Source organism: Balaenoptera musculus, chromosome 16, assembly GCF_009873245.2.
Source record: "Balaenoptera musculus isolate JJ_BM4_2016_0621 chromosome 16, mBalMus1.pri.v3, whole genome shotgun sequence".
Taxonomy (NCBI): Eukaryota; Metazoa; Chordata; class Mammalia; order Artiodactyla; family Balaenopteridae; genus Balaenoptera; species Balaenoptera musculus.
In genome coordinates, this window is record NC_045800.1 from 26,110,286 (window position 1) to 26,138,249 (window position 27,964).

The 27,964-nt window shown below is 40.9% G+C and overlaps 1 protein-coding gene across 3 annotated transcripts in view; it reads right to left on the bottom strand.

The window, feature by feature from the left end:
- The window catches only part of CNNM2 (cyclin and CBS domain divalent metal cation transport mediator 2), a 147,922-nt gene that overhangs the window by 15,617 nt on the left and 104,341 nt on the right, over positions 1 to 27,964 (bottom strand). For all 3 annotated transcript variants that reach the window (XR_005016868.1, XM_036829147.1, XM_036829146.1), the window contains exons 2-4: positions 14,931 to 15,074; positions 11,997 to 12,134; positions 9,775 to 9,944 (exon numbers count right to left, since the gene is read on the bottom strand). Coding sequence is in view for 2 of the 3 variants with exons in the window: in XM_036829147.1 (XP_036685042.1) it covers positions 9,775 to 9,944; positions 11,997 to 12,134; positions 14,931 to 15,074 (452 nt within the window). In the remaining variant the exon portion in view is untranslated. The remainder of the gene's footprint in view (positions 1 to 9,774; positions 9,945 to 11,996; positions 12,135 to 14,930; positions 15,075 to 27,964) is intronic.

Here is a 27,964-nt window from a genome sequence, read left to right on the forward strand (position 1 = left end):
AAAAAAAAAAAGCCTCAGATAATCTTTCCCACTTAGATGGAGGAGAGGGTTAATTCATCTTAAATATGAAAAATTGGATTTAGCTGGAGATGCAGAGGTGAAAGTAGTGTGATGTTTAATTTCCATGAGTCCACTCAATATTTCCCAGCATCCCAGTTCGTGGGTTCTTTGAGAGCCCTCCCAGTAATTGAAAGATGGGGCGTTTGTGTTCCACCCATGGGACAGACGCTGAGAAGGTGCTCAGTGACGGTCACCCAAGCAGTTCCACGGGAGCCTGAGTCGGAGCAGAGTCAGGGTCAAGGGCCAACATGGTTTGTCACCATGAAACAGGGAGGACTAAACCGGCTCCCAGCGGCAGAACTCCCTCTTATCTCCCTAGCATGGGTCCTGACCAACTGAGCAGACACGTCGCAGGCCAATCCCTGGTCATCCAGACACTCCAGAGGCACTGGGACACCATGGTACTTCTCTGCAAAGCACCTTAAGAAACCTCGTTCCATCAGGACAAAACCTTTTCTAAGGTTCTCCCTTTTCTTTCCTTCCTCTAACTTGACTACAGCTTCTTCCCTCTCATCATCTCCTCTGGGACACACTGTGCCTTATTCATCCCCCTAGCCTTACGGTTCACCATAATCCTTTTCTGGGCTATTGGAAAACCCTCATAAGCAAGTTGCATTCTAGATTTCCAAGCCAAGGGTCAGAACAGCTCTTGCTCACCTTACCTATAATTATTGCCTCTCTAGTAGGAGGGTACGTTCATGGTGCATCCTTTACAATGGGTAAACAAAAATTAAGCTACCATTTATTGAAGAGAAACTGTGCTGACAATTCACAGTGCTTATTAATCCATTTAATGCTCACAACTCTACGAAGCAGACACAACTACCACCCTCTTATAAATCAGGAGAGCAGGGCTCAGAAAGATGAAATAACCGAAGAACAAACTCTTCACCAATGTGCTACACTGTGCCACCTACGAACGCAAACTCCATCACTGTGATCACTCCCTATTATTCTATACCAAATTCCCAGTTATGGAAGCCCTTTCTCAAAACTCTTCTTCAGAAAACTATCTGTTGTCTCCCTTTTGGGTTTTCCTTCACTCAATGGAAAATATTAGTTTTATCAATCTCCAACCAATTCTCTTGCTATAATATAAAATCAACCTGTAAACCAATAGGCACTAAAAACCCTGACCATGCAGGGTCCTCAGGAGAGGCTGTGCAGCCTTGTGAGAAGATAGCCCTTGCCCCTCCAAGAGCACACAATCCAGAAAAGGGGAGAGCACATGAAACTCAACGATGCAAGGCAGTAAACAAAAATTCTACACGAGGAAAAAGAAGAATATAAGGAGTTCAGAGAGAAAAAAAATGACTTCCTGTTCTTGTATAAAGATAAATTTTATACAGGAAGGAAAATCTGAGGAGGAGTAGGATTTGAGCCAAGGGAAGGGAACAGTGTTGAGGAAGGTCAGAGGTGGGTGACAGCAGACTTCCAGGCTCGGTGGGTTTGCCAGGAAAGAAGGGGAGATGGGTTTGGAAAAGCACTTTGGTGAGCAGGTCAGACTGCGGAGCTCCTTGAAGGATGGGCTAATGAGGTCAGGTTCTTGAGCAGAGGAATACGGTTTCAGGAAGATCAAGTCTAGATGTACACGAGAGCAGTAACCACAGGACTGGAAGAAGATCACTATGAGAGGAGCTACGGATAGGGAATCAACATAATTTGGTGAAACCGTAAGGGAGAAAGAAGCGCAAGGAGAGAGAGGGGGCATCAATAATCACAGGAGAAGTTTGCTCTGAGCGACTTGAAGAACGGGGACCCCATGAGTGGAGATGGAAATGTTGGGAAGGGGATGCATCAGTGATGGGGGCCGGGAAGAGGGGACGAATTCCCTTTAAGAAAACAGGCCTTTTGAAGAGTCCATCAAAAAGGCTGAAATGGAAGGTCGAAGGTCAGGGAAAAGGTCAGAACTGGAGATGGGGGTCTGAGAGAGGAGAAGAGAAAATGAGCAATTACAGCCCTTGACTGGGAGTAGGAGGAGAAAAAGAAACAAATATGGGACCAAAGGGAAAACAGATACAAGTAGAACCGGACAACCGTGTCACCACAGAAGCTGGGAGAGGGAAGAACCTCAGAGTAAAGGGATGGTCAGAGAGTCACTGAGGAGGGAGCCACTGTGGCCTCAGGGAGTCTTTTCCTGAAGAAATCAGACTGTGGAAGGGAAGGGAGGGCAGGAGGGACAAAGCACAGGCAGCAGGGCCACAGGGGAGCTGGCAGCAGCCTTGGGGTCAAATGAGGCCTGTTTAGGATTAGCCAAATTGGGGCAGAAAGGGCGGAAAGTTAGTGGAGAGAGAGGAGGTGGGAACTCAGGGAGCAAAAGCCAAAAGCTGGCGGGAAAGAATGGGATGCAGGGTCCCTAAGAGAGGGGGACAGGGACACAATATTCAGAGACGATGAGCAGCAGAAATGAAAGTGCCCGCTGTGTATACCTTCAGTTACTTATCCATTTCTTCATGGACTAATCCTTGATTTTGTATCAGAGAGCTAGGATGTACGTATACGCTAACTGAAAATATCTGCCTCAGTGACTGTAAGCTCAAAAGTGTCTGTAGGACCATCAGGTAACCTGCATTTCTATGCAGAAAATCAGGAGGGAGGATCAAATGCCGTAGAGCCTCATATCGACTTCCATTTCTATGGATCTCCTTTTGATCTGGATCCTTTATTTTTATTTATTTATTTATTTTTTAAACAAGCTACAGGGCCTTCTGTGTTCCGTGTCCCTGCAAATGAGTGCCAGCTCTGGAATCTCTGTGCACCCTGGCCTCTCAAGAGACTCCCCCAGAAGCTGTGAGTCTGCAAATTAAATTAGGACAGCTGCTCGAAGATTTGCAGCCCCCCTCAGCTGATCTCTCCCTGCCCCCCAAGACAGGCCGGCAGGTGGTGGGGAGGATCCGCTATCTTTCTTCTGGAGTCTACCTAGTCCAGATCCATCAGATTACAGGCAGGTGTACTAGGTCAGTGATTCCCAGCTGCTTGGATTCCAAGAACTAGGAAAATCCATCTTCCTTCTCAGAAACAGAGAGAGGGTTGCCACATTTTTATTTCATAAAATAAAGATATTTTTAAAACACAGCTATCTACTGCGACCATCATTCCACAAAATCCCAGACATTTTAACCCCCAAAATATAGAAAATATATAATTTCAGAATAACAGGTCTTTAAGCTGAATACACACAGCTTTATGAAGAACTCACTGCAACTGTTTTTATTTTTCTCATTTTTCCTCAAACTGGTGAAAACTTTGCCAAGTATCAGCATTTAGGAACCACTGCACTAGACTAATTTTGCTTCAGTTATAAAACTGCAGTAAAGGAGAGGAGACCTGTGGTTCTTTCAGTTCTAACATCCTGTGATGCTACAATTCCAAAAGTTTAAAAAACTGCCCAGCCCTATCTCCTTCTCTAGAGGACTGAAGTAGGACTCTAGTAGGACTCCTTCTCTACTTTCCTGGTAGGCAAGTTTTAGAAACATCCAGTGAACACATTTTTTTTTACTCATCTATGTGTGTCAATGTCTCAAAAAAGTGACCGTTTTTGAGTAAACCTACCGGTACACAAAGCAGGGCTGCCTCATGAAGAAATGGCTTGCCTGGCTCAAGTTCAATCAGGTGTCTTCTCAGAAAACAAACTTCTTCCATATAGGGAAGGAGCTCCGTATCAATTTTACTTTTGAAACATTCACGAATTTGCTCTAGTCTAGTATATCACACACACACACACACACAAATCGAGACAGGACAGACTCCCAAAGGAAGCTAGGGCTTCATGTTGGTAAACTGACAAAACAGGAAGAAGGCCTCACTGTCCCAGCTTTGCCTGGGATTCTGTAGTAACTACAGAATCCTACCTTCCTTTGGAAAAAGGTATTAGACAACTCTTTTCAAAGTTTCTAAGCATCCACAAAGTACCCAGCAGTCACGTGCTGTACCTGGCCTCAAGGCAGAAGCCTAAGCCATCCTCGTTGGCACAAACAAGATCAGCCGCTCAGTGGAAGCCGTGGACTCAAGGCTGAAGACCCTCAGATCCCACATGCTGAGCATCTACTTGGTCTCCTGCTCACTCTGGAATTGAGTTCTTTTTTTATTTTGTTTTTGTTTTTTAAATCACCATCGCAAAATAGGGTTTGACACCTAAAAGAAGGTAATGAAATGCCAGGGGCACAAACACTAGGTTGTGTTCACCAGCACTGCCCAGTAGGAGGGGACGCACCACCCAGACATCCTCTAGCAACATTTTTCAGTCTGCAGTCCACAGATGTAGTCCTAGGACTCAGCAAGGTTGCTTCATAAACACTTAAATTTAAAAAAAAAAATTTTTTTTTAACGGTCAAAAATTAATTTACATATATTTCAGGCTATCTGGTTGACCACCTTCTAACCAAGTGCTGCCACCAGATGTCAGTGGCAGCATTTGCCTTAGTGCTCAAATCTGTTAAGTTGTTCTTACTACGTGAACCATCACGGCTAAGGCTTGCTACTCAACCAACTGGGAGCTGGGTAGAAATGAAGCATTTCAGACTCCACCCTAGATGTACTGAATCCCCAAGGGATTCCCAAGCACGCTGAAGTGTGAGAAGCACTGAGCCAAAGAGAAAGGAACAGGGGAGGACTAAACATACAAGTAATCCGGTCACACCCAGTGGAGGCCAAATAACAACACAACATACTGTACAAACATACAGAGTAGCTCAAACTGAGCACGGGGCTGGAGGGTGCCGTCCTCTCCAGGCACACAGGGACCTAAGTGTGCTGAATGCAAGAGCCAGCACCAGAGCTCCCTGCTACCGTCCTGGGACCAGTGGCACTTTCCTATCAGCCAAACAGTGTCATTTACACATTTAAAATACTAATTACAAACTTGTTTTCTTTATTGTTCTATGTAAGAGTTCTCAGCTCAAAGGGTTCAAAAGGAGCTCATGCTAGTTTTATATTTATATGTATTTAATTTTTAAAAAATAGAGTCAACACTAGGTATCTAAATAATTTTTTTCTGTAACCTGGCTGTGTTATCTGTACACAACTCAAGAGTGAGGAAACATTATTCACTGGGACACGGAGACCCTGCAACTCAAAACTCCTTGAGAAGGTTTGGTATTGAAGGCTTCAATTCTCTCCCAATAACAAGTGAAATGATATTAAATATTGTCAAAGGCTGTTTAGTTCTAACATGCTACCTGCCACCTCCACAAAGGAACAGATTTCACTCCGTAGGGAAAAACCCTTTCGAATCTATGTCAGAAACCCTAAAGGAAAAGAGTGGATGGGGCAACTGAACAACAAAACATCTGGGGCATGAAATCAACAAAAATTAACCCCAGAAAAAAAAGCATCCCTTTCCATTGATTACATAATTGGCAAAGAAGAAAGCTATTCCTCTTGTTTTCCTATTATTCTTTATATTTACTAAAATCATAACTTAATTATGTGTTGTGTAAGAACAATGACTTTTTTTTTTATCTGCTTAGACATTTTATTCCCCAAAGGACCAACAAATACTTCACTGTAAAATATCAACTATATATATTAGAAAAATGGTTTATAATAGTTATAATTACAGGCACACTATCTTTTTTGACATATTTTTGTACATGCTTTCTACTTTTTATGACCATATAATGATCTCTCATATTATCCACACTGAAATTTGATTAGCTTAGACATATGGACTATTTCTACTACTTTAATTATAATTGATAGATTTATTTGCTATAAATCTATTTGCATAAAAAGCTTTATAAAAAATAATGATTTCTTGAAATGCATGTATATGAGGGGGTGTATATATTTATTCCCAAAAGGAAGCTGCCAGTTTAAGCATGTGATTGGTTTACAGCATTTTTTTCTTTTTTGTTCACTGTTCATCATGGATTTTTACAAAGATTTTTTGGTTGTGGTTTGTTTTAGAAATCAAGAATGGATGCTTAATTTTGTCCTGATATCTACTGATTTAAGCATAGGGATTTTTTTCCTTTACTGCTTTCCTAATTAACATGGCATATTTTAGTTTTGTTGTCCTTCTATTAAACTAGCCCTGAATACCTAAAATAATCCTAATTCAGTCACAGTCACAGTGAATAGCTCTTTGGGTCCGTTATTGGTCTCTAACTGCTACCTTTTTATTTAGGAATTCTCCATCAATGTGGACAAGTGAGACTGGCCCAGAACATTATCAGACTTCAGATTAGGCCATACTGTCGTAAAGAATGCATTTAACTATCAAATCATCTTGTTCTATTTGTACAATACAGAAATTGAGTTCTTTAGAGTCTCAATTTTTTTTTTTTTTCACGCAATTCCTTTGATTCTAGCTGCTTTTTTGGGGGGAAGGGAGAACTTCTAGTTTTCTTTCTTCTCTTATTACATTAATTATGCCAATAGAATAATGATTTTGTTAATCTTTTAGAAGAACCAATCTTGATTTTATTTATGGGATGTAAAACTTCTTCATTTTAAAAGTTATTTTCATGATACTCTATTATTTAATTTGTTCTTTTTAGTTTGTTGCTTTGCTCTTTTTCTATTATGGAAAATCAGAGATATCTTTTTTTCTTATGTAAGTACTTAGAGGAAGAATAAAATTTTAAACTTTGACATACTGTGGATATGGTATTTATATTATTTAATAGTCTTTTATTCTATACCTTATGTATAAACCTTTGTAAGAGAATTGATCACAGTTTTAAAATAGCTTAGTACTTTTCAATTATGCATTTTTATGTCTAATTTTATTTCATCATGATCTATGCAGGTAGTTTTATGAAATTTCTATCTTTCTGAATTTATTAGAATTTACATGTGACAGAGCAAATGACCAATTTTTATGAAGAAGTCACATAAAACTTTGTTTAAAGTGTATTTCCCTGGCTTTATATTTAATTTTCTTCAACTTGGTTAATTTTATTTACACAATTTAAAACTCTAACATTTTTTCTTGCTCTTTTATGATGGTGGAAAAATTTTCCACCAAGATTATGTTCCTATCCATTTCTACTTTTATATGTGTATTCTGTTAAGTTAGGTAAGGCATGTAGAGCCAAAAAAGTTTTCTTTCACTATTTACTGTGCTTTTATCACAATACATTTTAGTTTAAAAATCTACTTTCTCAGATAAAACTTGAAAGTGCCTTTTTATTCATATGTAGTATGTGTCCCATAACCTATAGGATATTCTTTTAAGTAAGCTTACTTAAATGGTTTGCTTTGAATAAATTAGACTTTATTTCATCTAGGGTTTAAACTCAAAGTGATTGTTTCTAGTTATAATTATATTCCAAACATCAATTACTTAATAAAAGAGTTTTTCTAGTGTCTGCAGAAGAAGGCAGCTCGCTGGCACTGGGGCCAGGAAGGGAAGGCAGCTACAGCTGCTTTCCTCTGGTTTAATGTTCTTGAAATGCAGTGGAACATGCTCAATAACCTGGCATGAATTTCCAATGATGGATTAGTGATATTTTAGGTGGAATATACTCTGTCAATGGTGATGGCTATGCTAGACTGACAGGGTATTATGATATTTCATTTTGTCATACTCTGGGTACCTCAGGTAACTGCCTGGCCTTCAAGAACATGATTTTCACCAAACTCTACAGTTTGAACACCTCCATAAATCCTTGAAATCTTTATAAAACTCCCATGATGGGGCTTCTCTGGTGGCACAGTGGTTAAGAATCCGCCTGCCAATGCAGGGGACCCGGGTTCGAGCCCTGGTCCGGGAAGACCCCACATGCCGCGGAGCAACTAAGCCCGTGCACCACAACTACTGAGCCTGCGCTCTAGAGCCCGTGAGCCACAACTACTGAGCCCACGAGCCACAACTACTGAAGCCTGCGCGCCTAGAGCCCATGCTCCGCAACAAGAGAAGCCACCACAATGAGAAGCTCGCACACCACAACGAAGAGTAGCCCCCACTCGCCGCAACTAGAGAAAGCCCGCACGCAGCAACGAAGACCCAACGCAGCCAAAAATAAATAAAATAAAAATAAAAAAAACCTCCCGTGACATTGTCAGTTCCAAGAACTTGTCACATTTATAAAAATATTTAACATGACATAGGTATTCAAATATAGGTACATGGACATAAAAGCCTTATCAAAAATATCTTTAAAGATTTACTTATAAAGGGACAAGAATTATGAAGTCCCTCTTCCATAAAATCTATTTTTAGATCCATCAGCCAGGAAATGGCTTTTTTACATACCAATAGAGCATTACTGAATCAGAATTCATAAATGCTAACTATATAAAAATCGACGATTGAAAGCCACAGAGTTTCTAATATTACTGAAATTCACAATGTCAATCCTCAAAGTTCTAAATAAACTGTTTTTAATGTCATTCAGTTTCTCTAGGTTTAAGGAATATTCACATCTAGATTTTATGAGAAACATGAATGCTTTACTCCTTCACTGTAGTAAATAAAATAAATTCCCAGCCCCCTCAAAGTTTCAAGCTTGTCTATCCCCAGAGAAAAAGAAAAACAATTCAGGATTGAATGAGACTAAGGTTAGTAGAATAATCAGGGTACTGACTTAGAAAACCTGCAAACAGAAGTTTCCAAGAAACACTATATGAAAGCAGCATACACCTGGTTAATCCACAGACTTTTCTACAGTTCCTCACTTCTGCTTCCAGAATTCACTATACAGTCCAAACACGGGGCATGAACACAACACTTCCCAGAGTTTCTAACATCTCGACATCTGATAAGAGTTATTTTCAGATAAAAAGAAACATCTTGATTCATTTAGATAATTGGGACTTGCTGGACTCAATGTAAATTGTAGATGGGTCTACCAAGTGCTAATTATACTCTTATAAAGATCCCTCCAATTCTTACCTAGGAAGTAACCAAGAAACAGGAGAATGCTTAAGGGGCTAGTATTCTTATATTGAAATACACTCAGAATTCCTATAAAAGTAATTCTTCAATAAAGAGACACAAGAAATCAATAAAACTAGCATGCTATTCATTGTACTATTCATCTTGGTCTCCATACCAAGAACTGTACTCTACCAAGTGAAACTGTGAGATAATAAGGGCCTCCTGTCAATCCAAGCACAAAAGCCCCTCTAGGGCCCCTAGGAGGGTTCAGAATGGATGGACCTTCTCACCTTATATAGTGGATTATGTTACAGTGAGAAGGAGGTAAGTTACCATTGCCATGAGAGGCTGTGATTATCCCATCAGTTCCTCATTAAAACAGAAGCTGGTAGTAATCAGGAATAAAAACAATAATAAATGGATTATTTTGATGGCATTAAGGGAAGAGATCATAAGGCATCTCTAGGAAATTGTGCAAGACCAAGTCCTAACGAGGGGTGGAAGAAATAAAAGATGATAAAAAGGAGACCCAAGGAACTCACAACACTTAAATTTCAAATGCCCAGCCAAGATTTAGACATGCACAGGTAATTCCCCAAACTCTTCAAAAAAAAATACAAACACCTGAATTCACCCTTCTTCAAATGAATGCCTCAATGCCTCAGCAATCACTAAGTGCCTGTCTGTATTGGAAATTAAAGTAATTAATAACATTGCTTTATATTGAAATTGTTTGCAGATACGAAAATAGGGAGATGAAATTCTCCCACTGTAAGGCCACCCCAGAAGTTAAGTATGTTATCCTTGACACCCATTCACCTACACCAAGTCTCCTCCGAACTGGAAGGGTGGGTACTCAATAAGATCAAACAACTGTTAATTCTTCTGACCTGCAAAATGAGAACGAAGTAGTCTACAGGTTTGTTTCGCTGGTAGAGGTAGTATTCTGGGGCTTTCTTGTTCTTCTCATCATACTTCAGTTCCTGGATGACATTGGGGTGCTTTAGCAGCCTTAGAAGGATCTTCTCTGACATCTGGGATGGGCTAAATGCTTCTACTTCTATAGATATAAACACAACTTGATATTACACTTCAAATGGATGGAAAAAAATGATACTAGTGATTAAGGTGTTTAGAGAAAAGAATACTTGGAATTGAAGCGATAACAGTATGGATTAATGAGACTTCCGTTTGGTGATCCGCTGGGGGCAGATTACCTGGGAGAAATTAGAAAATGCTGAATTCTCATGTTTGTTGCTTTAAAACTTTTCATTTTCAACCTGTCATTGGTTTCAGTTCTCATTAAAATACCCTCATTTTCTGACTGACACACAGGAAAATCAACCAGAAGCAGGCTCCATGACTGCCAGGACGCCCTGCAACAGGCCACAAAAGACTGACTGTCCAACAACAGCCAAAGGAAGAAGCAAAGGTCAGGAAGCATCTAGGTGTGGGTTAGTACCAGGTGCACAGACGCAGTGCTCCACATCTCATTCTCCCACTCAACTACCCTGAGAAAGTCTGGGAACAAAGGAAGGTAGAGATTCAGAATAAAAGCAAGGCACGTGCACACATCAACATGCACTCCAACTTGCTAATTAAAAAAAAAAATGTAATGTTGATCTGAGTTTACAAAGATATTGATTTTATTAAAATAACAAAACCCAAAGTTACTGACTTAAGGGTGCCATACTGAAAGTGGACTTTATGGTATCTCAGAGGCAGAGTAGGATAACATTTAGTTTTAAATTGTGGTTCTAAAATGATGAACAATATTATCAGAAATAGAAAATAATAAGCAAGTTAAAGACATTGTTTATATGTTTTAAATTTTTTAAAATTATGTTATATGTGCAATATAAATTCTGCATTAGCTTCTGTGACTTTTTTGTAATAACAAAATTAGACAGTACATTGTGGAAATTTTGGATAACCCAGAAAAAAATAAAGAATAAAATAAAATCGCCTATAAACCAACCACTTGTAACCATTCTGAGCAATTGGTGAGCATTTCTTTCTAATACCTCACCTAGGCATGCGTGCCATGTACGTGTGTGTACACACAAAAACACAAGGATAATCTTGTGTACACACGGTTTTATACTGTTTCTTCTCACCTTACATTAAATTATGAGTATTTTCCCATGTCATAAATATTATATGGTGAGCATGTCCAGGTATCTGAAAACATGATCTTAAAGAGTGCATAACATTCCATCACATGGCTGCCGTTAGCATTCTTTTCAAAATATCTTAAGTATACTGCATTCAGTTGAAAGGCACTGGCTGCCCATCTTGGACACAGACGTCTTCTACAGGCCACTGGGTACTCTGATTTTCTCACACTTCCCCTGGCCAACAGAGCTCACCCTTCGCCTAGAGAGCCATCTGGGGATGTGAGCAGGGTCAGTCGGTCTCTCAAGTCCGTTCGACCTTGACCTCTCTGGAGCAGTCAGTGCTGGCTGGGTTGGTGGTTTTAATAATGTGAACACTTGCCTCCTGGAATGGGCCCAAGTTAACAATCTGATTTGAAGAGGCTATCAAGAAATCCATGTCAGAGTTCTTAGAATTTCTGATTTCATTAAAGCCATAAAGGGTAAAGATTTAATTTTGAAAATTTATTGTTCTTCTTTGCAAATCATAGCACCTGTGTCACCACCGATGTCCAACTGTTCTTCTGAGGCAAGCTGAAGAGAGAACTACTCAACTGTCCGACACACAACGAGGTAGTGTCTGGTTTGCACTGTCCGCCTGCTCCGCCAGCTGGCTCTCCCCTGGACTTAGCTGAAGCGGATGGCCTGGCCTACTGTTCACATGCAGTGTGGCACTAACATTCATCCTTACCTTTCAGACCAATTTTAAGTTACTGGTCCACCCCTGGTAAATGTCTCAGAGGGTTCATGCCGACACTGAACATAGGAGAGGAGAGAATTTAAAAAGAAAAAAACAAAACAAAACAAACAAAACAAAAAAACAAAAAACAAAACACAAAAGTGGCATTACTTATCACCCCATTTCCCAGTCTCCACCCCCAGCCCACCCCAGTCAGCGGTGGGTGAGAAACTCGCTCCAGGGTTGGCAGAGATTTCAAACTGTGATAAGCTGCACTTGCCTGTTGCTAGGAAACGGTGCATAGCCAGGAGAAGCTGTGGTGATATTTTAACCTTCATCTCGCTGTCTGTCTGCTTAAAGGCAGAAAAATCTTGCTTTCTTTCTCGATGGGCCACTTTCTTTTTCGTTCTGTTATCAGCTGAGGGAGAAATGGAAATGCATTCCATTAGATTGGGGCTCTTTTCGAATGAAAATGACATAATATATGGAAAAGGCTAGGCTCTCTCTCCAGATGGTGGGCACGCTACATACAAGCACCACATGGAAAGGGGAAGGGAGAGAGAATCCTCATTAAATCAGTGCAGCACACTCATGACTGTGACACAATCCAGAGTAAGAAATCACAGGCAACCTGATGAGGAGCAACTATCGACACACTTCGTGAAGATCTTCAGAGCCCTTTTAAGTACGTTATTGGGCAGCTGGGGACAAGAATCCTCCCCTCGTGGAGCCTATACAACCACATAGCAACAGAGCATGTCGCCCGGAGTGCACACACGCTCCTGCTACTCAGGTCGCCACACCGCAGTGAAGAACAATCATGTTACAGAAGACACAGGGAAGCATGTCCCTGCCTTTAAGAGGCTCCCAGCCTCTGCTGAAAGAGAACACACACACACACACACACACACACACACACACACACACACACACAATCTCAAGAAACAAACAAGAACACTTTCATGGAACAGTATTTTAATAATAATAATTGTTAGCTGCATTTCTACCCCAGACCATGAGATCCTCAAGGTCAACCAAATACAAAGGAAGTGATTCAGAATAGAGGTCAGCACACTTCCTCTGTAAAGGGCTAGACAGCAAATACTTCAGGGTCGCGGGCCATGTATGCTCTGTTGCAACTACTCAACCCTGCTGTTTAGCAAAAAGCAGCCATATGTAAATGAATTAGCAGGGCTGTGTTACAGTAAAACTTTATTACGGATATGAAATTTTAACTTCTTATCATTTTTGCATGTCACAAAATAAAATTATTATTCTGATTTTTTTCAACTGAAAAATGTAAAAAAAAAATTTTAGCTTCTGGGTCATATAAAAACAGGTGGCATGCTCTTGAGGGCTGTAGTTTGCCAATCCTTGATCTAGGAAGCGTCTAATGCAAAACCTTTTTTCAAGTATTTTTCTGGACAAAGTAATGATCAAGAAAAAACTAGGTTAGAGACAAGATCCTAATTGCTTCCTTTTTTTCCCCCAAGAAGCATGTGTCTTTACATTACCATTTCATGCCTCAGGCAAAACAGAGTGATTACTAACTAGGCTTGTCCTGGGGAGACAGTGAACACAACCTATAATTTTCCTGTCTCAAATTCTCTTTAGAATCAGGCAGCATAAATCAATGCAAGCATCCTAAATAATTTTCTAATGACAAAGGTAGTCATCATCCCTAATCTGAATCAAGAATACACCTGAACCACAAGTTCAGCATCTCATTCAGGAAGCCATGTATGAAATCAGTCTCATCAAGGTTTAAAAGAAGTGAACTGTAGTGTAAACATTAAAGCTCATAAATGTCTAGATTATCTTTCTTACAAGGAGGATTACCCCTGGGGAAACACATAAATATGCAGAGACACACTTGGTATTAAATAGTCACTGTGAGGAAGGATGAAAAGAATGTAAACGTAGAATTAACAATATTCTCTATTATGAAATCTCTGATTATTCTCCAAGAGTCAAAAGGATAAAACACATAGGAACTGGTGTTTTTTAAAGAACACTATACAGATGTGAGGAAAAAATAAGATACATTTTCAGAAGCATGTCAAGAGCTAAACATAAAATGTAGTTTTTTAAGTGGGTACATGGAAAACATAAACATAAATGTATAAACATAAAATGTATTTTAACATAAACATAAAATGTATTTTGTTAAGGGTGCATGGAAGACTTTTTAAAAAAATGAGGGACATTCCCTTCTAACAGGACTGAATAAAAATCATTCCACTTTGAGCAAGGCTGGCTTTGTCCTGGGTGCTCCAGGCCATTTGAACAGTCCATTTTCCCCTCCAAGTCATGCTTTAAAAGCCAAACAGGACAAAAAGAGCCCAGATTCTCTTTCTCTATACCACCTTTGAGAGCCCCTAACGTCTCAGGCCTTGGGCCATCTTTGGCATTAAGAAACCCTTGAAAGAGTCTTTACCTAAGAGTAAAGCTGAGGAAGAGGGTTTAAGCTCCACAGTCCAACAGTTGTGGACTTTAATAAGACAAGATTCATGTTTAACACTCAGCCCAGAATCAAGCCTACTCCTGGGCAAACAGGTGTGGATACTTCCCTTCCCCTGCCCCTATCCAAGACCACCTCTCAAAAGGCAGAGAAGCACAGAATGAGAAAAACAATTTTTTTTATTGTGTACCCTAACCCGTCCTGCTTTCTCTATATACCCCGCTGCACCACCACTGCCCCAGCAAAACTATGCCTGCAAACCTCACCTCTACCCTGGCCCATGGGTCCTGGAACAGAGAAATTTCAACAGTTGCTATCCATCAATTTAACAAACTCCCCTCATTTTTTAAGTATTTGAATTATGACCATAGGTAGAGACAGAAATTTATCTGAAAACAATTTGCCTAATTGTGTAAAATGAAAATTTAGTTAAGAACAAGTCTTCCTCCAGATGTAAAATAAATGGAAAACCAGGAATGGAGTTTTCTGTTCAGGGCAAGCAATGCCCAGATCAATAGTTAGAAGCAGTTGGCTTTTCAAAAAAAACATGGTCAGTTGACACTACAGGACCTGCCTCTTCTTCCTCTCTGATGAAGGGACTGGAATATACTGGTAGGTGGTACCCAGCCTACACACACAGTGCATAATTAGAAACAGGCAGACAACAGCTGGAGAGATGTCAGATGACTCACAAACAACATGACAAATAAAAGCAAAGGTTTTGGAAAATTACACTCAGGCGATGGTACTCACTGTATAAATCTGTTTCATCTAGAATCTCAGATTTGATGATTTCTTCAATCACATCCTCTAATGTGACAATTCCCAGAACTTCATAAAATGGATCCCCCTCTCCCTCATTGTTTACTCGCTGCACAATAGCCAGGTGAGATTTACCTTTAAAGAAAAGAAAACAAAGAGGTAATTTTCAGAGGTAATTTTCTAAATTTCCTGAATGAAGTCTTATAAATGATTATGGTAAAAATAGCAGCAAACACAGATACCAGATTATCAAAGTCTATATTTCAGCATTTAAAAATGGTTTGGAAATACCACAAACAAATGGAAAAGCTTCATGGGCCATAAAAAGTAAGACCAGTTAATCCAGAAGAGCATCATCGTCTACACACATGGTACCACCATGTTACCACTTGCTTCCTAATGGATTTGGTCTTCGGTTATGTCAGCTCTTCCTTTGTGACCTTTTAGCAACTGCTACTTTACTTTAGGAGAGCAGTTCTCGAAGTGTGGTCTGTGGACCCCTAGGGGTGCCCAAGACCCTTTTAGGAGAGTCAGAAAGGTCAAACTATTTTCATTTAGAACACTAAAACGTTCCTGGAATTTTCCACTGTGTTGATATTTGCAGCAATGGTGTAAAGTGCCTGAGCACAAATCAAGGCAGCGGTAGTAGTGGTCACTATGCTAGTGGTCACTGTCTTCTCCACCACACACACACACACACACACATAGTGAGAGGGGAAAAGATTGGTTCCTCTTAAGAATATCCCTTAAATTAGGAGTTTGGGATTAAAATATACACACTACTATATATAAAATAGGTAGCCAACAAGGACCTACTGTATAGCACAGGGAACTATACTCGATATCTTGTAATAACCTATAATGGAAGAGAATTTTAAAAAGTATATAAATATATATATATGTGTGTGTGTATATACATATATATATATACACATATATATGTAACTGAATCACTTTGCTGTACACCTTTAACACAACATTGTAAATCAACTACATTTCAATAAAAATTTAAAAATAAAATAATTCTTTTCAGGACAAAAAAAGAAAAAAAGAATATCCTTGATGAAGCAGTAAAAGTTATTAGCTTCATTAAATCTTGATTCCCGGGACCTGTCTTTCAATATTGTATGTGACAAATTGCAAAGTACGGTAAAACACTTCTGTTGCATTCTCAAGTACGATAGTTGTTTTGAGGAAAGGACTCAAATTGTTTTGAGGAAAATGACAACGCAAATTGTTTGAGTTGCAAGTTGGATCAGCCACTTTTTTTCACTGAACATCTTTTTTAGTTGAAAGAATGACTACCAAACAAACTATGGTTATTTAGACTTGGATATTTGGCAGACATTTTCTTGAAAATGAACAAGATGAGCCTCTTACATTAAGGAAAACAACAGCAGTGTTTGCTGCCAAAGATAACATCTGAGCTTTCAAGGGAAAATTAGAATTTTGGGAAACTTGTATCCGCCGCCACGAGCTTGAGAGCTTCTCAGTAAAGACTTTTCTGATGAGACAGGTGGTGCTATTAACAAATGAGATTTTGAAAGCACTGAACAATAAAATGTGTCAACATTTCAAAGATCTGCATAACTCTGTGAACAAGTATTTTCCAAATGACCAGGGCCATGGTGTTACCAAATCACGCATGGGTAAATGACTTATTCAGAATGCAATACATAACAGTGGATTTTTAAAAACTTATTTTGCAGTAATTTTAGATTTACAGAAAATTTGCAAAGACAGTAGAGTCCCTGTATACCCTTTACTCAATTTCTCCCCCACTGATAACATCTTACTTTACCATGATATAGTCATCAAAACCAGAAACTGACATTGATATGGTAATATTCAGTAAATTCCAGATTTCATTTGGATTTCACCAGTTTTTCCATTAATGTTCTCTTTCTGTTCAAGTATCCAGTCCAGAGTACCATATTGCATTTAGCTGTCATGTCTTCCCAGGTTCCTCTGTTCTGTGACTGATTCCCAGTCCTCCCTTGTTTTTCATGAGCTTGACAATCAAGTAGCACTGGTCAGGTACTCTGCAGAATGACCTCTTATCTGGATATGTCTTTCTCACGATTACACTGGGATTATGAGTTTTCTAGTTACATCACATCAGGGCTCACATGGCAGCCACATGACATCACAGGCGATGTTCACCTTCACCACTTGGTTAAGGTAGAGTTTCCCAGGTTTCTTCTCCACTGCAAAGTTACTAATTTTTCCTTTTCCCTCATTCTACTTTTTGGAAGCAAGTCACTAGGTCTAGCCCACCCCCAGGGAGGGGTGAGCGGTAGGAATTAAGCTCTACTTCCTGGAGTCAGAGGGTAGCTACATACATTATTCAGAATTCTTCTGTAAGGAAGATTCCAGACCAAAAGATTTTAATGTAACAGTGCACCAAAAGTACACTGGCATAGTTTCAGATTCTACATGGCAACTAACCTTTAAGAAACTATCACTTGGGGAGTTTTGGTATACTATCAAAGAAGAACATACACAATTTTTCAAAAAGCCTATTAAAACACCCCTCCCTTTTCCAAATACGTATCTGTGTGAGGTCAGATTTTCTTCACATACTTCAATTAAAACAGTATACAGCACAGACTGAATGCAGAAGAGAATCCAGCTGCCCTCCATTTAGCTAGATAATAAAGAGATACACATAAAGGTAAACAATGACACTATGTTTTGGAAAAAAGTTATTTTTAATAAAAATGTTGTTTATGTTAACATGTAATGGATTTATGATTGTCCCTTAAAAATGAATAAGTAAATGTTGAAAATTTCTCAGGTTTAATTTCAAATATAGTAAACATCAAAAAGATATAACCTACAAGGAAGAACACATGCTGTGAAGCTGACCAGTCCTGGATGAGAACTCCAGCACTGCCACTTTAGCCATCACCAGCTGTGTGATGAGCAAACTACCTAACTTTTCTGAGCCTCAGTCTCCTCTAAACCCAGGCTCATTCATGATAGTCGCTGCCACACAGGATTATCGTGAGTGTCAGAGATAATGTTGGTACCTAGCAAAGACAGTGCCTAGGATCCACTGGGTGATCAATAAATGGTAGCTCCTATTAATTTATTAATATTCTTCCTCAATTCTAAGGCACCATCAACTTATTGCCAGCTTAGGAAGAGAAAAAAAAAACCCTACTATACTAAATGTACACTGTGGTTAAAAGATGCATTTCAATTTCAGAAAGATCTTTTAAAATTTTAAATTTATCTCAAACACCAATATTGGTTTTCCCAACCCAAGGCACGCAAGGCATCTGAAACTTATCCTTAGGTTAAGCCAAGAAGACATGATATCTGGAAACTTCATGATCAGTTAACACGTATATTATTTTTGTCAATGTCAGGGTGAGGTTTTGGGGGTTTTTTTGCCGGGGGTGGGGGGAGTGAGGGGGTGTCCTTTAAATAAAGTTTACTTAAAACTTCAAACTGGGTGAGTTTGCTCAGACACAATCAGCCAAACTAAAAATATCCTGAAGGCCAGGTCTGATCAAGTTCCCAGCACTTACTCAGAAACTGGCTTTGGTTCTGTCGGCTTGTCCGCCCTTTTCCGCTCTGCCTCAGACCCCTTTATAGGCAACAATGTCTGGAGGCCTAGAAGTTTAGATTGTTAGACAATTAGGCCTCCTAACAATTTGCATCCTTAGCATGCTCACGCTCAAAGAATGAAAATATTTTGAGCAAATGAGACTAGGAAGAAAACTTATCAGCAATAGATATAAACACCGCATCAGGTCAAGTCAATTCTAGTCTAGTCAATTTGGTCCGGTCAGTTTCTCACATCTGCTTTCCCAAGGACCCAAACATAAGCAGTTAAAAATTCTTGGTGAATGCTGTCTGTCGAAAGTTAAATTCTTTTGCTATTCCCAGCTTGTGATCATTTAAAAGGAATTTTCCAAAGCAAGGTCTAATATTAGACTCAAAATGAAGTTTCCATTCCACTGAGGCGCTATTCTCACCAAAGTAACTACCGCATAATCAGATTGTCTTGGAGCAATTCGTTTAAATGCAGATGGACATACTTGAAATACCAGCTCAGCAGCACCAACAGATCTGACTGGAAAGGGCCTTACTCTCAGAGAAATTATTCATGTAAGGTAGGCTTCTGAGATTGAAAATTATTAAGTTTTCTTCCAAGCTCACTTGTTTCCTTTCACACCCCCACCTCCAGTACTGAAACTTCTTCATCTGCCCAAGAGCCACATATTTTTAGCTTTGGAATTCCTGGTGAGAAGTCTTGTTTTTTGAACCTTCTTCCCACTAAGCAGTACCAAAAAAAATGATACCCCTCTTCTCTAATCATGCTTTTGGAGGACAATACAAGGTACCTCTTCCCCCACTTAACCATTCGCTGCAGGGAGTTCAGTCTTTGGCCTCATCAATGGAGCAATCAAAAAGAAAATGTAAACCTGTCAATACAGAAATTTTAAAAACTGAGCTCAAATAGCATCCTTCTGAACCTGAGTGTTGGAGGCATTAAGCCAGGATTGAAAGCAGCAAAGCAATTTTGGGGAAACTAATAAAAGGCATTTATAAACCAAAAACTAGAAAAGATTATAAACTGATGGATTCTTCACCTCCAAAGAATGAAAACACAGCAATCAGCACAACATGCAATTATAGGCATTAAGTAGCACTAAAACTTTTAAATATACATGGATTAAATAAACTTGATTAACTATATACAGAATAAAGCAGACATTAGGGCTTGGAGACAGCCCTTTTTTGCTAGCTATAAGAGGTCTTGCAGTATATATGTCATTTCCAACTGCCCTGAGCTTTATACCCATAGCCTCTCTTCACGTAGTCTGGTCCTAGATCACTAAGGGATCACTAAGTCAGACCTAAGAGAATCTATGCAGGCCTCTCTTCAGAGTACAGGGCTCTATCAATATATTTCTATTCAAATTCAGTATCATAAGCAAGTTATTATGAAATAATCACCTAGATTTTAACTGCTACGTGCTCAAAACAGGGCATTTGCACAGATGAAATTACAAGAACATGTCTTCATTGTGAGGTATGCTAAGTAAAATCATCTACACACAGTAAAACTGGGATCGAATTTCTGTCTCTGCCTGCTTTCACTGCTCCCTAAATCAAAGTATTGCCTATTCTCTCTGGAGAATCAGCCCAGAATGGTAGCAGGTTGCCACACTCGCATTTTTTAACCTTACCACGACGCTAGGCTCGAATTCTGAATGACAGATACCATTTGTATTTTGATAGAAATAATTAACTAGATAGCGATTAGGCTGACAAAGGGTACCTTAACTGCCTGATGAAAATATGGACTCGTTTGCTATCATACAAGTTTGATGTCAATCAAGTGAAATGGAACAGTAGACAGAGTAACTGAAATAGCTAAGGAAGAAAGCCAAGAGGGTAGATGAAGTAGAATGGAATTAGCAACAACTTGACACAGCTGCACTAATAACAAGTGACAGGCAGTAGTCCAAGAGACCTAACAATGCAAGCGCAAGGCAGACAGAGTCTTAAATGCCACTCGAACAGCAGGAGGAAAACAAACAGAAGATTCAGCCATGAGAAACTAAAGCCAAACATCTTATATCTGCCATGGCTGCTGTGTCACACCACTGTAGGGGCACAGAATGCAAGGCCTAATGGTTCCCCTGAGGTTGTGCAGTACCGTGGCCCCTCACTTAAACAAGGGTAGGGCAAATGAAGCGTTTGATATGCCTTTGTTTTTAAACATTTCCCAGTTTATCTAACGTAAGAATTATAATAACTCAATAAGTAAGAATTAATAAAGTTCCTAAGAGTGAGTTCTATGACAGGGGTCCCCAACCCCCGGGCCGAGGACAGGTACCGGGCTGCACGGCAGGAGGTGAGTGGCAGGAGGTGAGTGGCAGGAGGTGAGTGGCAGGAGGTGAGTGGCAGGAGGTGAGTGGCGAGCGAACAAAACTTCATCTGCTGCTCCCCATCGCTCGCGTTACCGCCTGAACCATCCCCCCCATCCCTCCATCCCCCACACCCTTCCGTGGAAAAACTGTCTTCCGCGAAACCGGTCCCTGGTGCCAAAAAGGTTGGGGACCGCTGTTCTATGAAACTAGCGATAAAAGAAAGAAATGTTCTGTAAATCAGAATTCAGAGCCCCCATCACTAAAACAAAACGGGATGGAGGATAGATTTGAATGGCCATACTTAAGATCTCCCAAGGAAACCAGTTTGCATATTAGTCATCAAGGAAGTCAATACACTTTAAATAGCCTAATATTAGAGTTAGATTTAGTCTGACTTACAAAAAGTGAACAAACTGATCAATGAGCTAATGTTTATGAACGTAATTTATAATCCAGAAAATACAATGCTATGTATGTATCAATGAACTATAGTCACACAAATCCATTCATTCACTCAGTAAATATTTACTGAATGCCTACTATGTGCCAAGCTCATACCTAAGGGAACAAAACAAAGCTCTGGCTTTCAAGGAACATTCTAGCAGGGGAGACAGTCACTAAGGGAAAGAGACAGTACGAAAGCATGTCAGATTGTATAAAATGTGCTGTGGAGAACAAAAAAGCAGGGGCCGAATTATTTAATTTAGGCCGGCCAGGGAAAGGGGACATTTGAGCAACGCTGAAGGTCGTTAAAGAGCGAAATGAAGTAAGTAAGGGGCTGGGGAAGATGTTTCAGGTGGAGGGAACAATGGAGCCCTGAAGAGGGGAGGCCTGGCGTGCTTGAGGAAAAGCAAGGACGCCGGTGTGGCTGGAACAGAGTGAGTAGGAGAGGAAGAATCAAAGATTGGGGGGGGGGGGCTTCCCTGGTGGCGCAGTGGTTGAGAATCTGCCTGCCAATGCAGGGGACACGGGTTCGAGCCCTGGTCTGGGAAGATCCCACATGCCGCGGAGCAGCTGGGCCCGTGAGCCACAATTACTGAGCATGCGCGGCTGGAGCCTGTGCTCTGCGACAAGAGAGGCGACAGCGAGAGGCCTGCGCACCGCAATGAAGAGTGGCCCCCGCTTGCCACAGCTAGAGAAAGCCCTAGCACAGAAACGAAGACCCAACACAGCCATAAATAAAGAAATAAAATAAATAAAAAGATTGGGGGGGTGGGGGAGGGCAGCAGGGGTGCTGGGCAGATCATGTCACCATCACAAAGACTTTAGCTTTTACTCGGAGATGGGAAGTCCCTGGAGGGTTCTGAGCTGAAGAGTGACTTGATCTGTATTGTTTTGAAAGGATCACTGGCTGCTGTGGTGAGAAAAGGCTTGGCAGCTGGTGGGAGAAAGATGCAGCGGGGAAGGCAGAGCCGGGAAAAAGGAAACCCAATCAAGAAGTTATTTCAGCAATCCCAGTGAGAGGAGATAGTGACCGGAACCAGATGCTAACAGTGGAGGGGAGGAGAAGTACTTAGATTCCAGGTATATATTTTAGAAAGAGCCAACAGGTTTTGCTGATGGACTGAATGTAGGCGGGAGAGAAGGAGACAAGCCAAGGCTGACTCTAAGGTTTTGGGGCCTGAGCTGTGGAAAGGATAGAGTCGCCAAGGAGGACTGTGGAAGGTACACGTCTGGAAGGAAAAAATCAGTTCAGTTTTAGACAGGTTAAGTTCAAGATGCCTACTAGACATCCTAGTGGAAATGTCAAACAGGCAGTTACAACCTAAGTCCAGAATTCGAGAGAGAGAGAGAGAGAGAGAGAGAGAGAGAGAGAGAGAGAGAGAGAGAGAGAGTGAGAGAGAGAGATGGGTTACAGATGAAGAGCAAGAACCCCCAGAGAAGAGAGGCTAGTGAAGCCAGACACTGGAGGAGATCACCGAGAGACAGGGTGTGGGCAGAGAAAAGATCCCAGCACTGAGCCTGGGGCAGGCCAATGTCTCATAGGGCAGGAAGTGGAGATACAGCCAAAAAGGAGATTGAGAAGGAGGGGCCGGTGGAGTGAGCAGAGAATAGAGAGAACAATGCTTTGGAAGCCAAACTTTTAAAAGACTACTTCACGAAGCAGAAAAGAGTCAAAAGTATCATATGTAGTCAAAAGGTTGTGAAAGATGATTTTGGTGACAAAAGATGCTCAAGATAAGAAAGGTCATAGATGAAGAATCCAAAGATTATCATCTCAGTGCCATCCACTGTGATTTCCACAACAGCCCTTCCTACCTCTAACAGGGACACACACTGGCCTGCTTCTGCCAGGGAGCCTTCACCGGAGAGAAAAAGGCCTGTGTCTTTAGACAGAATCTGGTTTGTCCTCCCCCAAATAACACCTCCCTCTTTTGAATACCCACTTCTGGAAATGATGCCATTAGATCTCCAATCAGCCAGGCTTAAAACTCTAAATCACCTTTGCCTCTTCTCTCCATTTCTCCCCACCCTTTTTTTCTTTTTTCCCTTTTTAACGAAGAGTGAATGAACGGATGGATACCTGCATGCAATAACGTGTATAAAATGCACGGTTCAGGGACCTCCCTGGTGGTCCAGCGGTTAAGACTCCACGCTTCCAATGCAGGGGGTGCAGGTTTGATCCCTGGTTGGGGAGCTAAGATCCCACATGCCTCTCGGCCAAAAAACCAAAACATAAAACAGAAGCAAAATTGTAACAAATTCAATGAAGACTTTTGAAAAAATTGGTCCACATCAAAAAAAAAAAAAAAAAAAAAAGAAAATGCATAGTTCAAGGAGTAGTTACAGAACTACCACCCAGGAGGGACTAGAGGGGACTTCAGGGGAATGGGAGGCAGGGGCAGGAAGGCGCCAGGGCGTGACAGGAGAAGCAGCTAAGTCGGATAAGCAGACGTAAGCAGGTTCCGAGGGGAACACAGGCCTGCCTGTGGCCTCCCAGGTAGGACCTGTCGGCAACCCCTTCTCTGTTAATAGCAGGTCCCCATAAAATAGATGACCTGGTGGTCCAGCAGCATATTATCTCATGATGACTCAGTGGCAATACCACCTCAGAACAGGGGAAGCAACGCTCCTACTACATTTAGCCATATGTGGAATAGCGTGTTCAGGTCTGGGTCTTGCATTTTGTAAGAGGCAAACTGAGGCGAGAACTACCAAGATCTCGTAAGATGTGTAAGCAGTGGCACACGAGGAGGAAATGAAGGCCAGAGACATCGAGATAGATGAGAAACCTGGGCAGGGATGAGGCAGGACGGCAGCCTTCAAATCTCTTAAACAGAAGTAACCATTTGGTTCTCGCGGCTCCTCCTCAGCTGACAATGCTGCCCGTGTACTCGTACCTTGTTGACCACAAGGTTAGTTGTTTCCCTGCTTAGATCATAAACTCCTTGACCACAGGGACCTCTGTGTTATTCATCTTTGCCTTACTCTTCATCCGCAGGCCCCGCCAAGCCTAGCATAATAACCTAACACGCCTACATACACAAAGGTAATACTTACTAAACTGCAACACAATCATATCATCCTGTTACTCAAAAAGTGCTCGTTTCCCATCAACAGCTGAATTTAAAGAAAAACGTCTTCGAGTCGGGTTCAAAGGCCATCAAGAACCTGGTCCCCAACCGCCCCATCTTTCCGTCCTTTGGTCTCCATCATACTCCTCTTATGTTCTCATTGTCCTGGCCAATCAAATGACTTGATTTTGTCCAATCATAACCTCCATGGTTTTCCTCATCCCCACAGAAGAGGTAAGAAGGAGCCTCTCCTCAGGGGAAGCGATCAGCGATCACAGGAGCCCGACTCCTGCACACACAGCCCTAACACAGCCCCGCCTCAGCTACACCTGGGCCCGGGGAGTGCCTGGGTCTCTACACCCACATTACTCTTAACAGTAGATAGGTCCTTACCCTATCCATCGCCCTCTCAGTTCAACAGGTGCAAAATCAAAAGAAAAAGAAACCCTGAATAACAAGCTATAGTACACAAAAGCAGCTATTTTCTCACAGATTTTTGTAATGAATACCTGGATGAATTCTTACACATGCCTTGCAGATCTTCTACTGACTCATACGGTGATAGATCTAGTATTATGACATGAGTACAATGGTAAAGTTTGCTCAAGGAGAAGCAACACGATTTCATTCAGGGAGCTATCACCTTGCTATTTCTGTCCTGTTTAAAGCTAAAAAAAAAGAACCCACAACCTTCATGTTTTTTAAGTACTTATTTTACCTCACCATCCCAGCCACAGCTAAGTGCATTTTTTCCAACTGAATTTTCCCACCATAAAATACACCAGAAAAATGTGACACAGATCTTAAAATAGTCCTGTATAAATAATCCAGGAGTATATCTATAGAAGCACTTGCTGTATATAGAAATACACTGGTTTTAAGTGATGATAACTGTTGCTATTCCAGGAGACAAAAGCCCTCTTTTATCAGAAGTTTTACTACTTCTAAAAATTCCAGTGGCCACCAGCTAAGTGGCTGACCAAGATCTCCCTAGCAGGACAGCTTCTCCGCTCCAGGTCTGTGGGGTTCCTCAGCCATCAACACTCCCAGTTAGGTCATGTCTGCCAGGAGGTTTACTAGGGTGGAATATGGAATCATGGTTTCCTAAAAAATAATCTAATTTTGGGGGGTGAGGGTAGGAGTTTTTGATGCAGACAGTATTTCTTAATAGGGCCATTTCCTGGGTAGAACCCTGAATTTATCTACTAATTTAGATTATAACAGCTTTCAGGGAACTTCGTTGACCAAGCTCTGAAAGAAAGAAGGGCAATCATTCATGGAGGTGCTCAGCCTCTAAGGGACTTAAAAAAAACAGAAGCAAAGCCAATGCCTTCCCTGAAGGTTGACTGCAGAGACCTGGGCACAGCGCAGGGAGCCCCCAGGAGTCAGAGCACCTAGGTTGAGTTTACCAGGGCCCAGCCTCAATGCTGCTCCCTGGAGGTTACCTCTCTGATTGTCCCAGGCTTCCTTCTATTTGCTATAAATACCTGTTTCTTAACATTTAAACTAAGTTTGGTCCCACCTGCCCATTCTTAACTGTAGTTTCTTATTCTGTATCCCTAAAATAGAAATACCTGAGGGACTTCCTTGGTGGTCCAGTGGCTAAGACGCCGTGCTCCCAATGCAGGGGGCCCGGGTTCGATCCCTGGTCAGGGAACCAGATCTCGAATGCCGCAACTAAAAAAAAAAAAAGATCCCGCACGAAGCAACGAAGATCCCGCGTGCCGCAACTAAGACCTGGCGCAGCCAAATAAATAAATAAATATTTAAAAAAAAAGAAATACCTGAAAGAGAAAAACATTAAGTTGAACATATCTTTTAAGACAATCAATGTTTAAAAGAATTATGTTTGTAGATATCTTTAGAATGTTACTATTATTTTTGACTGGTTGAATTTCACTTCTCCATAAATATCTCTGATGCAGTAAGATTAGAAACATACACCGAGAAAATCCAATCCACGTGGTTCTCAGATTTTGACAGCTGTATCCATGGAGATTTGGGGAAGGTGTGGCTGCCTTCAAGGACATCAGCATTTACATCTGGAAAAGTTCCTGAAATACATGAAAACTACAGATAGCTGCCTGGCACCTCAGAGGCATGCAAATATTCACTAAATGAGCGAATCCACACACTTACCTAAATCCTTCGAAAGTAGTTTTACTTTCAATCTATACAACTTTCCAGGCTAAAATAGTATTTGTCCTACAGCTAACTACCTCCTGCACATTTCTAGAGGTTTCCTCTTGACTTATGTTTTAGGTTACGTCTGGCTTTATTTTTTGAGGTAATAAATCACATCTTTTCTCGGTCATCATTATTACAGAGTGAAGACTCCATCTTTTTACAGTATGCCCAATATTTCATCTAAGAATTTAAGCTTGTGTGTTGTGTTTAATATAAAAATGTTTTGTAAAAAAATCATCTGTCACCTACAATTTTCCCATCAGGCATACTTTCATCCACTCAAATATATACTGAGTATGTAGTTTATTCGAGCATAGGGCTAAGACATATACATGTCTACCTCCTTAAGAAAACATGACTATTTTTAAAAGACAGATTAGAAAAAGATTAATCATATTATAAAAGGACTGCCTTATAAAATGGATCATATTTAATAGAATTTTATTTTGAAATAACTGTGCATTCTTATGCCGTTGTAAGAAATAACAGAAAGGTCTCATGTGTTTTCACCCAAGATCCCACATACTTTTGGGAGCATCTTGCAAAACCAAATTGTGTGACAGCACACCTTAACCAGTATACTGACATCGATACAGTAACGTACAGAACATTTCCATCACCACAAGGACCCCTCCCGTTGCCCTTTTATAGCCACGCTCCCTTCCCTTTCCACCCCCCAGAACAAACCATGTTAATAGCTTCTCTGGTAAAGTAAGTGCTTAGTTTTCCACTGACAGTGGCTCTTAAGCTTTAGCTTTTAAGTGTAAACAAATATTTAAAAACTCACAAAATGGTGATCCGTAGGAAAACATTTTTCAGTCAACAAAAACCTGTTTTACATGCAACTTCTGAAAACTCAAGAGTGGGCTTCAGTCCTCGCAAGATTAACTAACCAGGTTCCCCTGGTTGTGGCACACAGCAGGCAGTTCTACAACTGTGAATGCTCAGATGGGACTGCTTATAAAAATCAGCAGAGATACCAGCCCTGATTTAATAAATGTCTGCAGAAGCACCTCTATGGCAGTATTCTCCAGGCAGCTCCTCTGGCTTCTCTGAATGTGATGGATTTTTGATGTGTCAACTTGGATATGTAACAGCCCTCAGTAATTCAATTAAACATGAATCTAGGTGCTGCTGGGATGGGATTTTGCAGATGTAAAGTCCCTAATGGGTCGACTTTAAGGGTAGCTATCCTGGGTGGGACGGACTCAATCTGCTGAAGGCCTTAAAAGTAGGGTGAAGGCTTTCAGAGGGAGAGAAGACCTTCCACCTGTCGAAAGCTGCTGCAGACCACACCCGCGGGGTTTCCACCTGCTCGTGATCTTCCCTCCCTCATGGCCTGCCCTACCAACTCTGTACTTTCTCTTAGACAGCCTCTGCAATTACATAAGCTTGCCCCTTTTAAGAAGATTCCTTAATGAATGTGGTATCT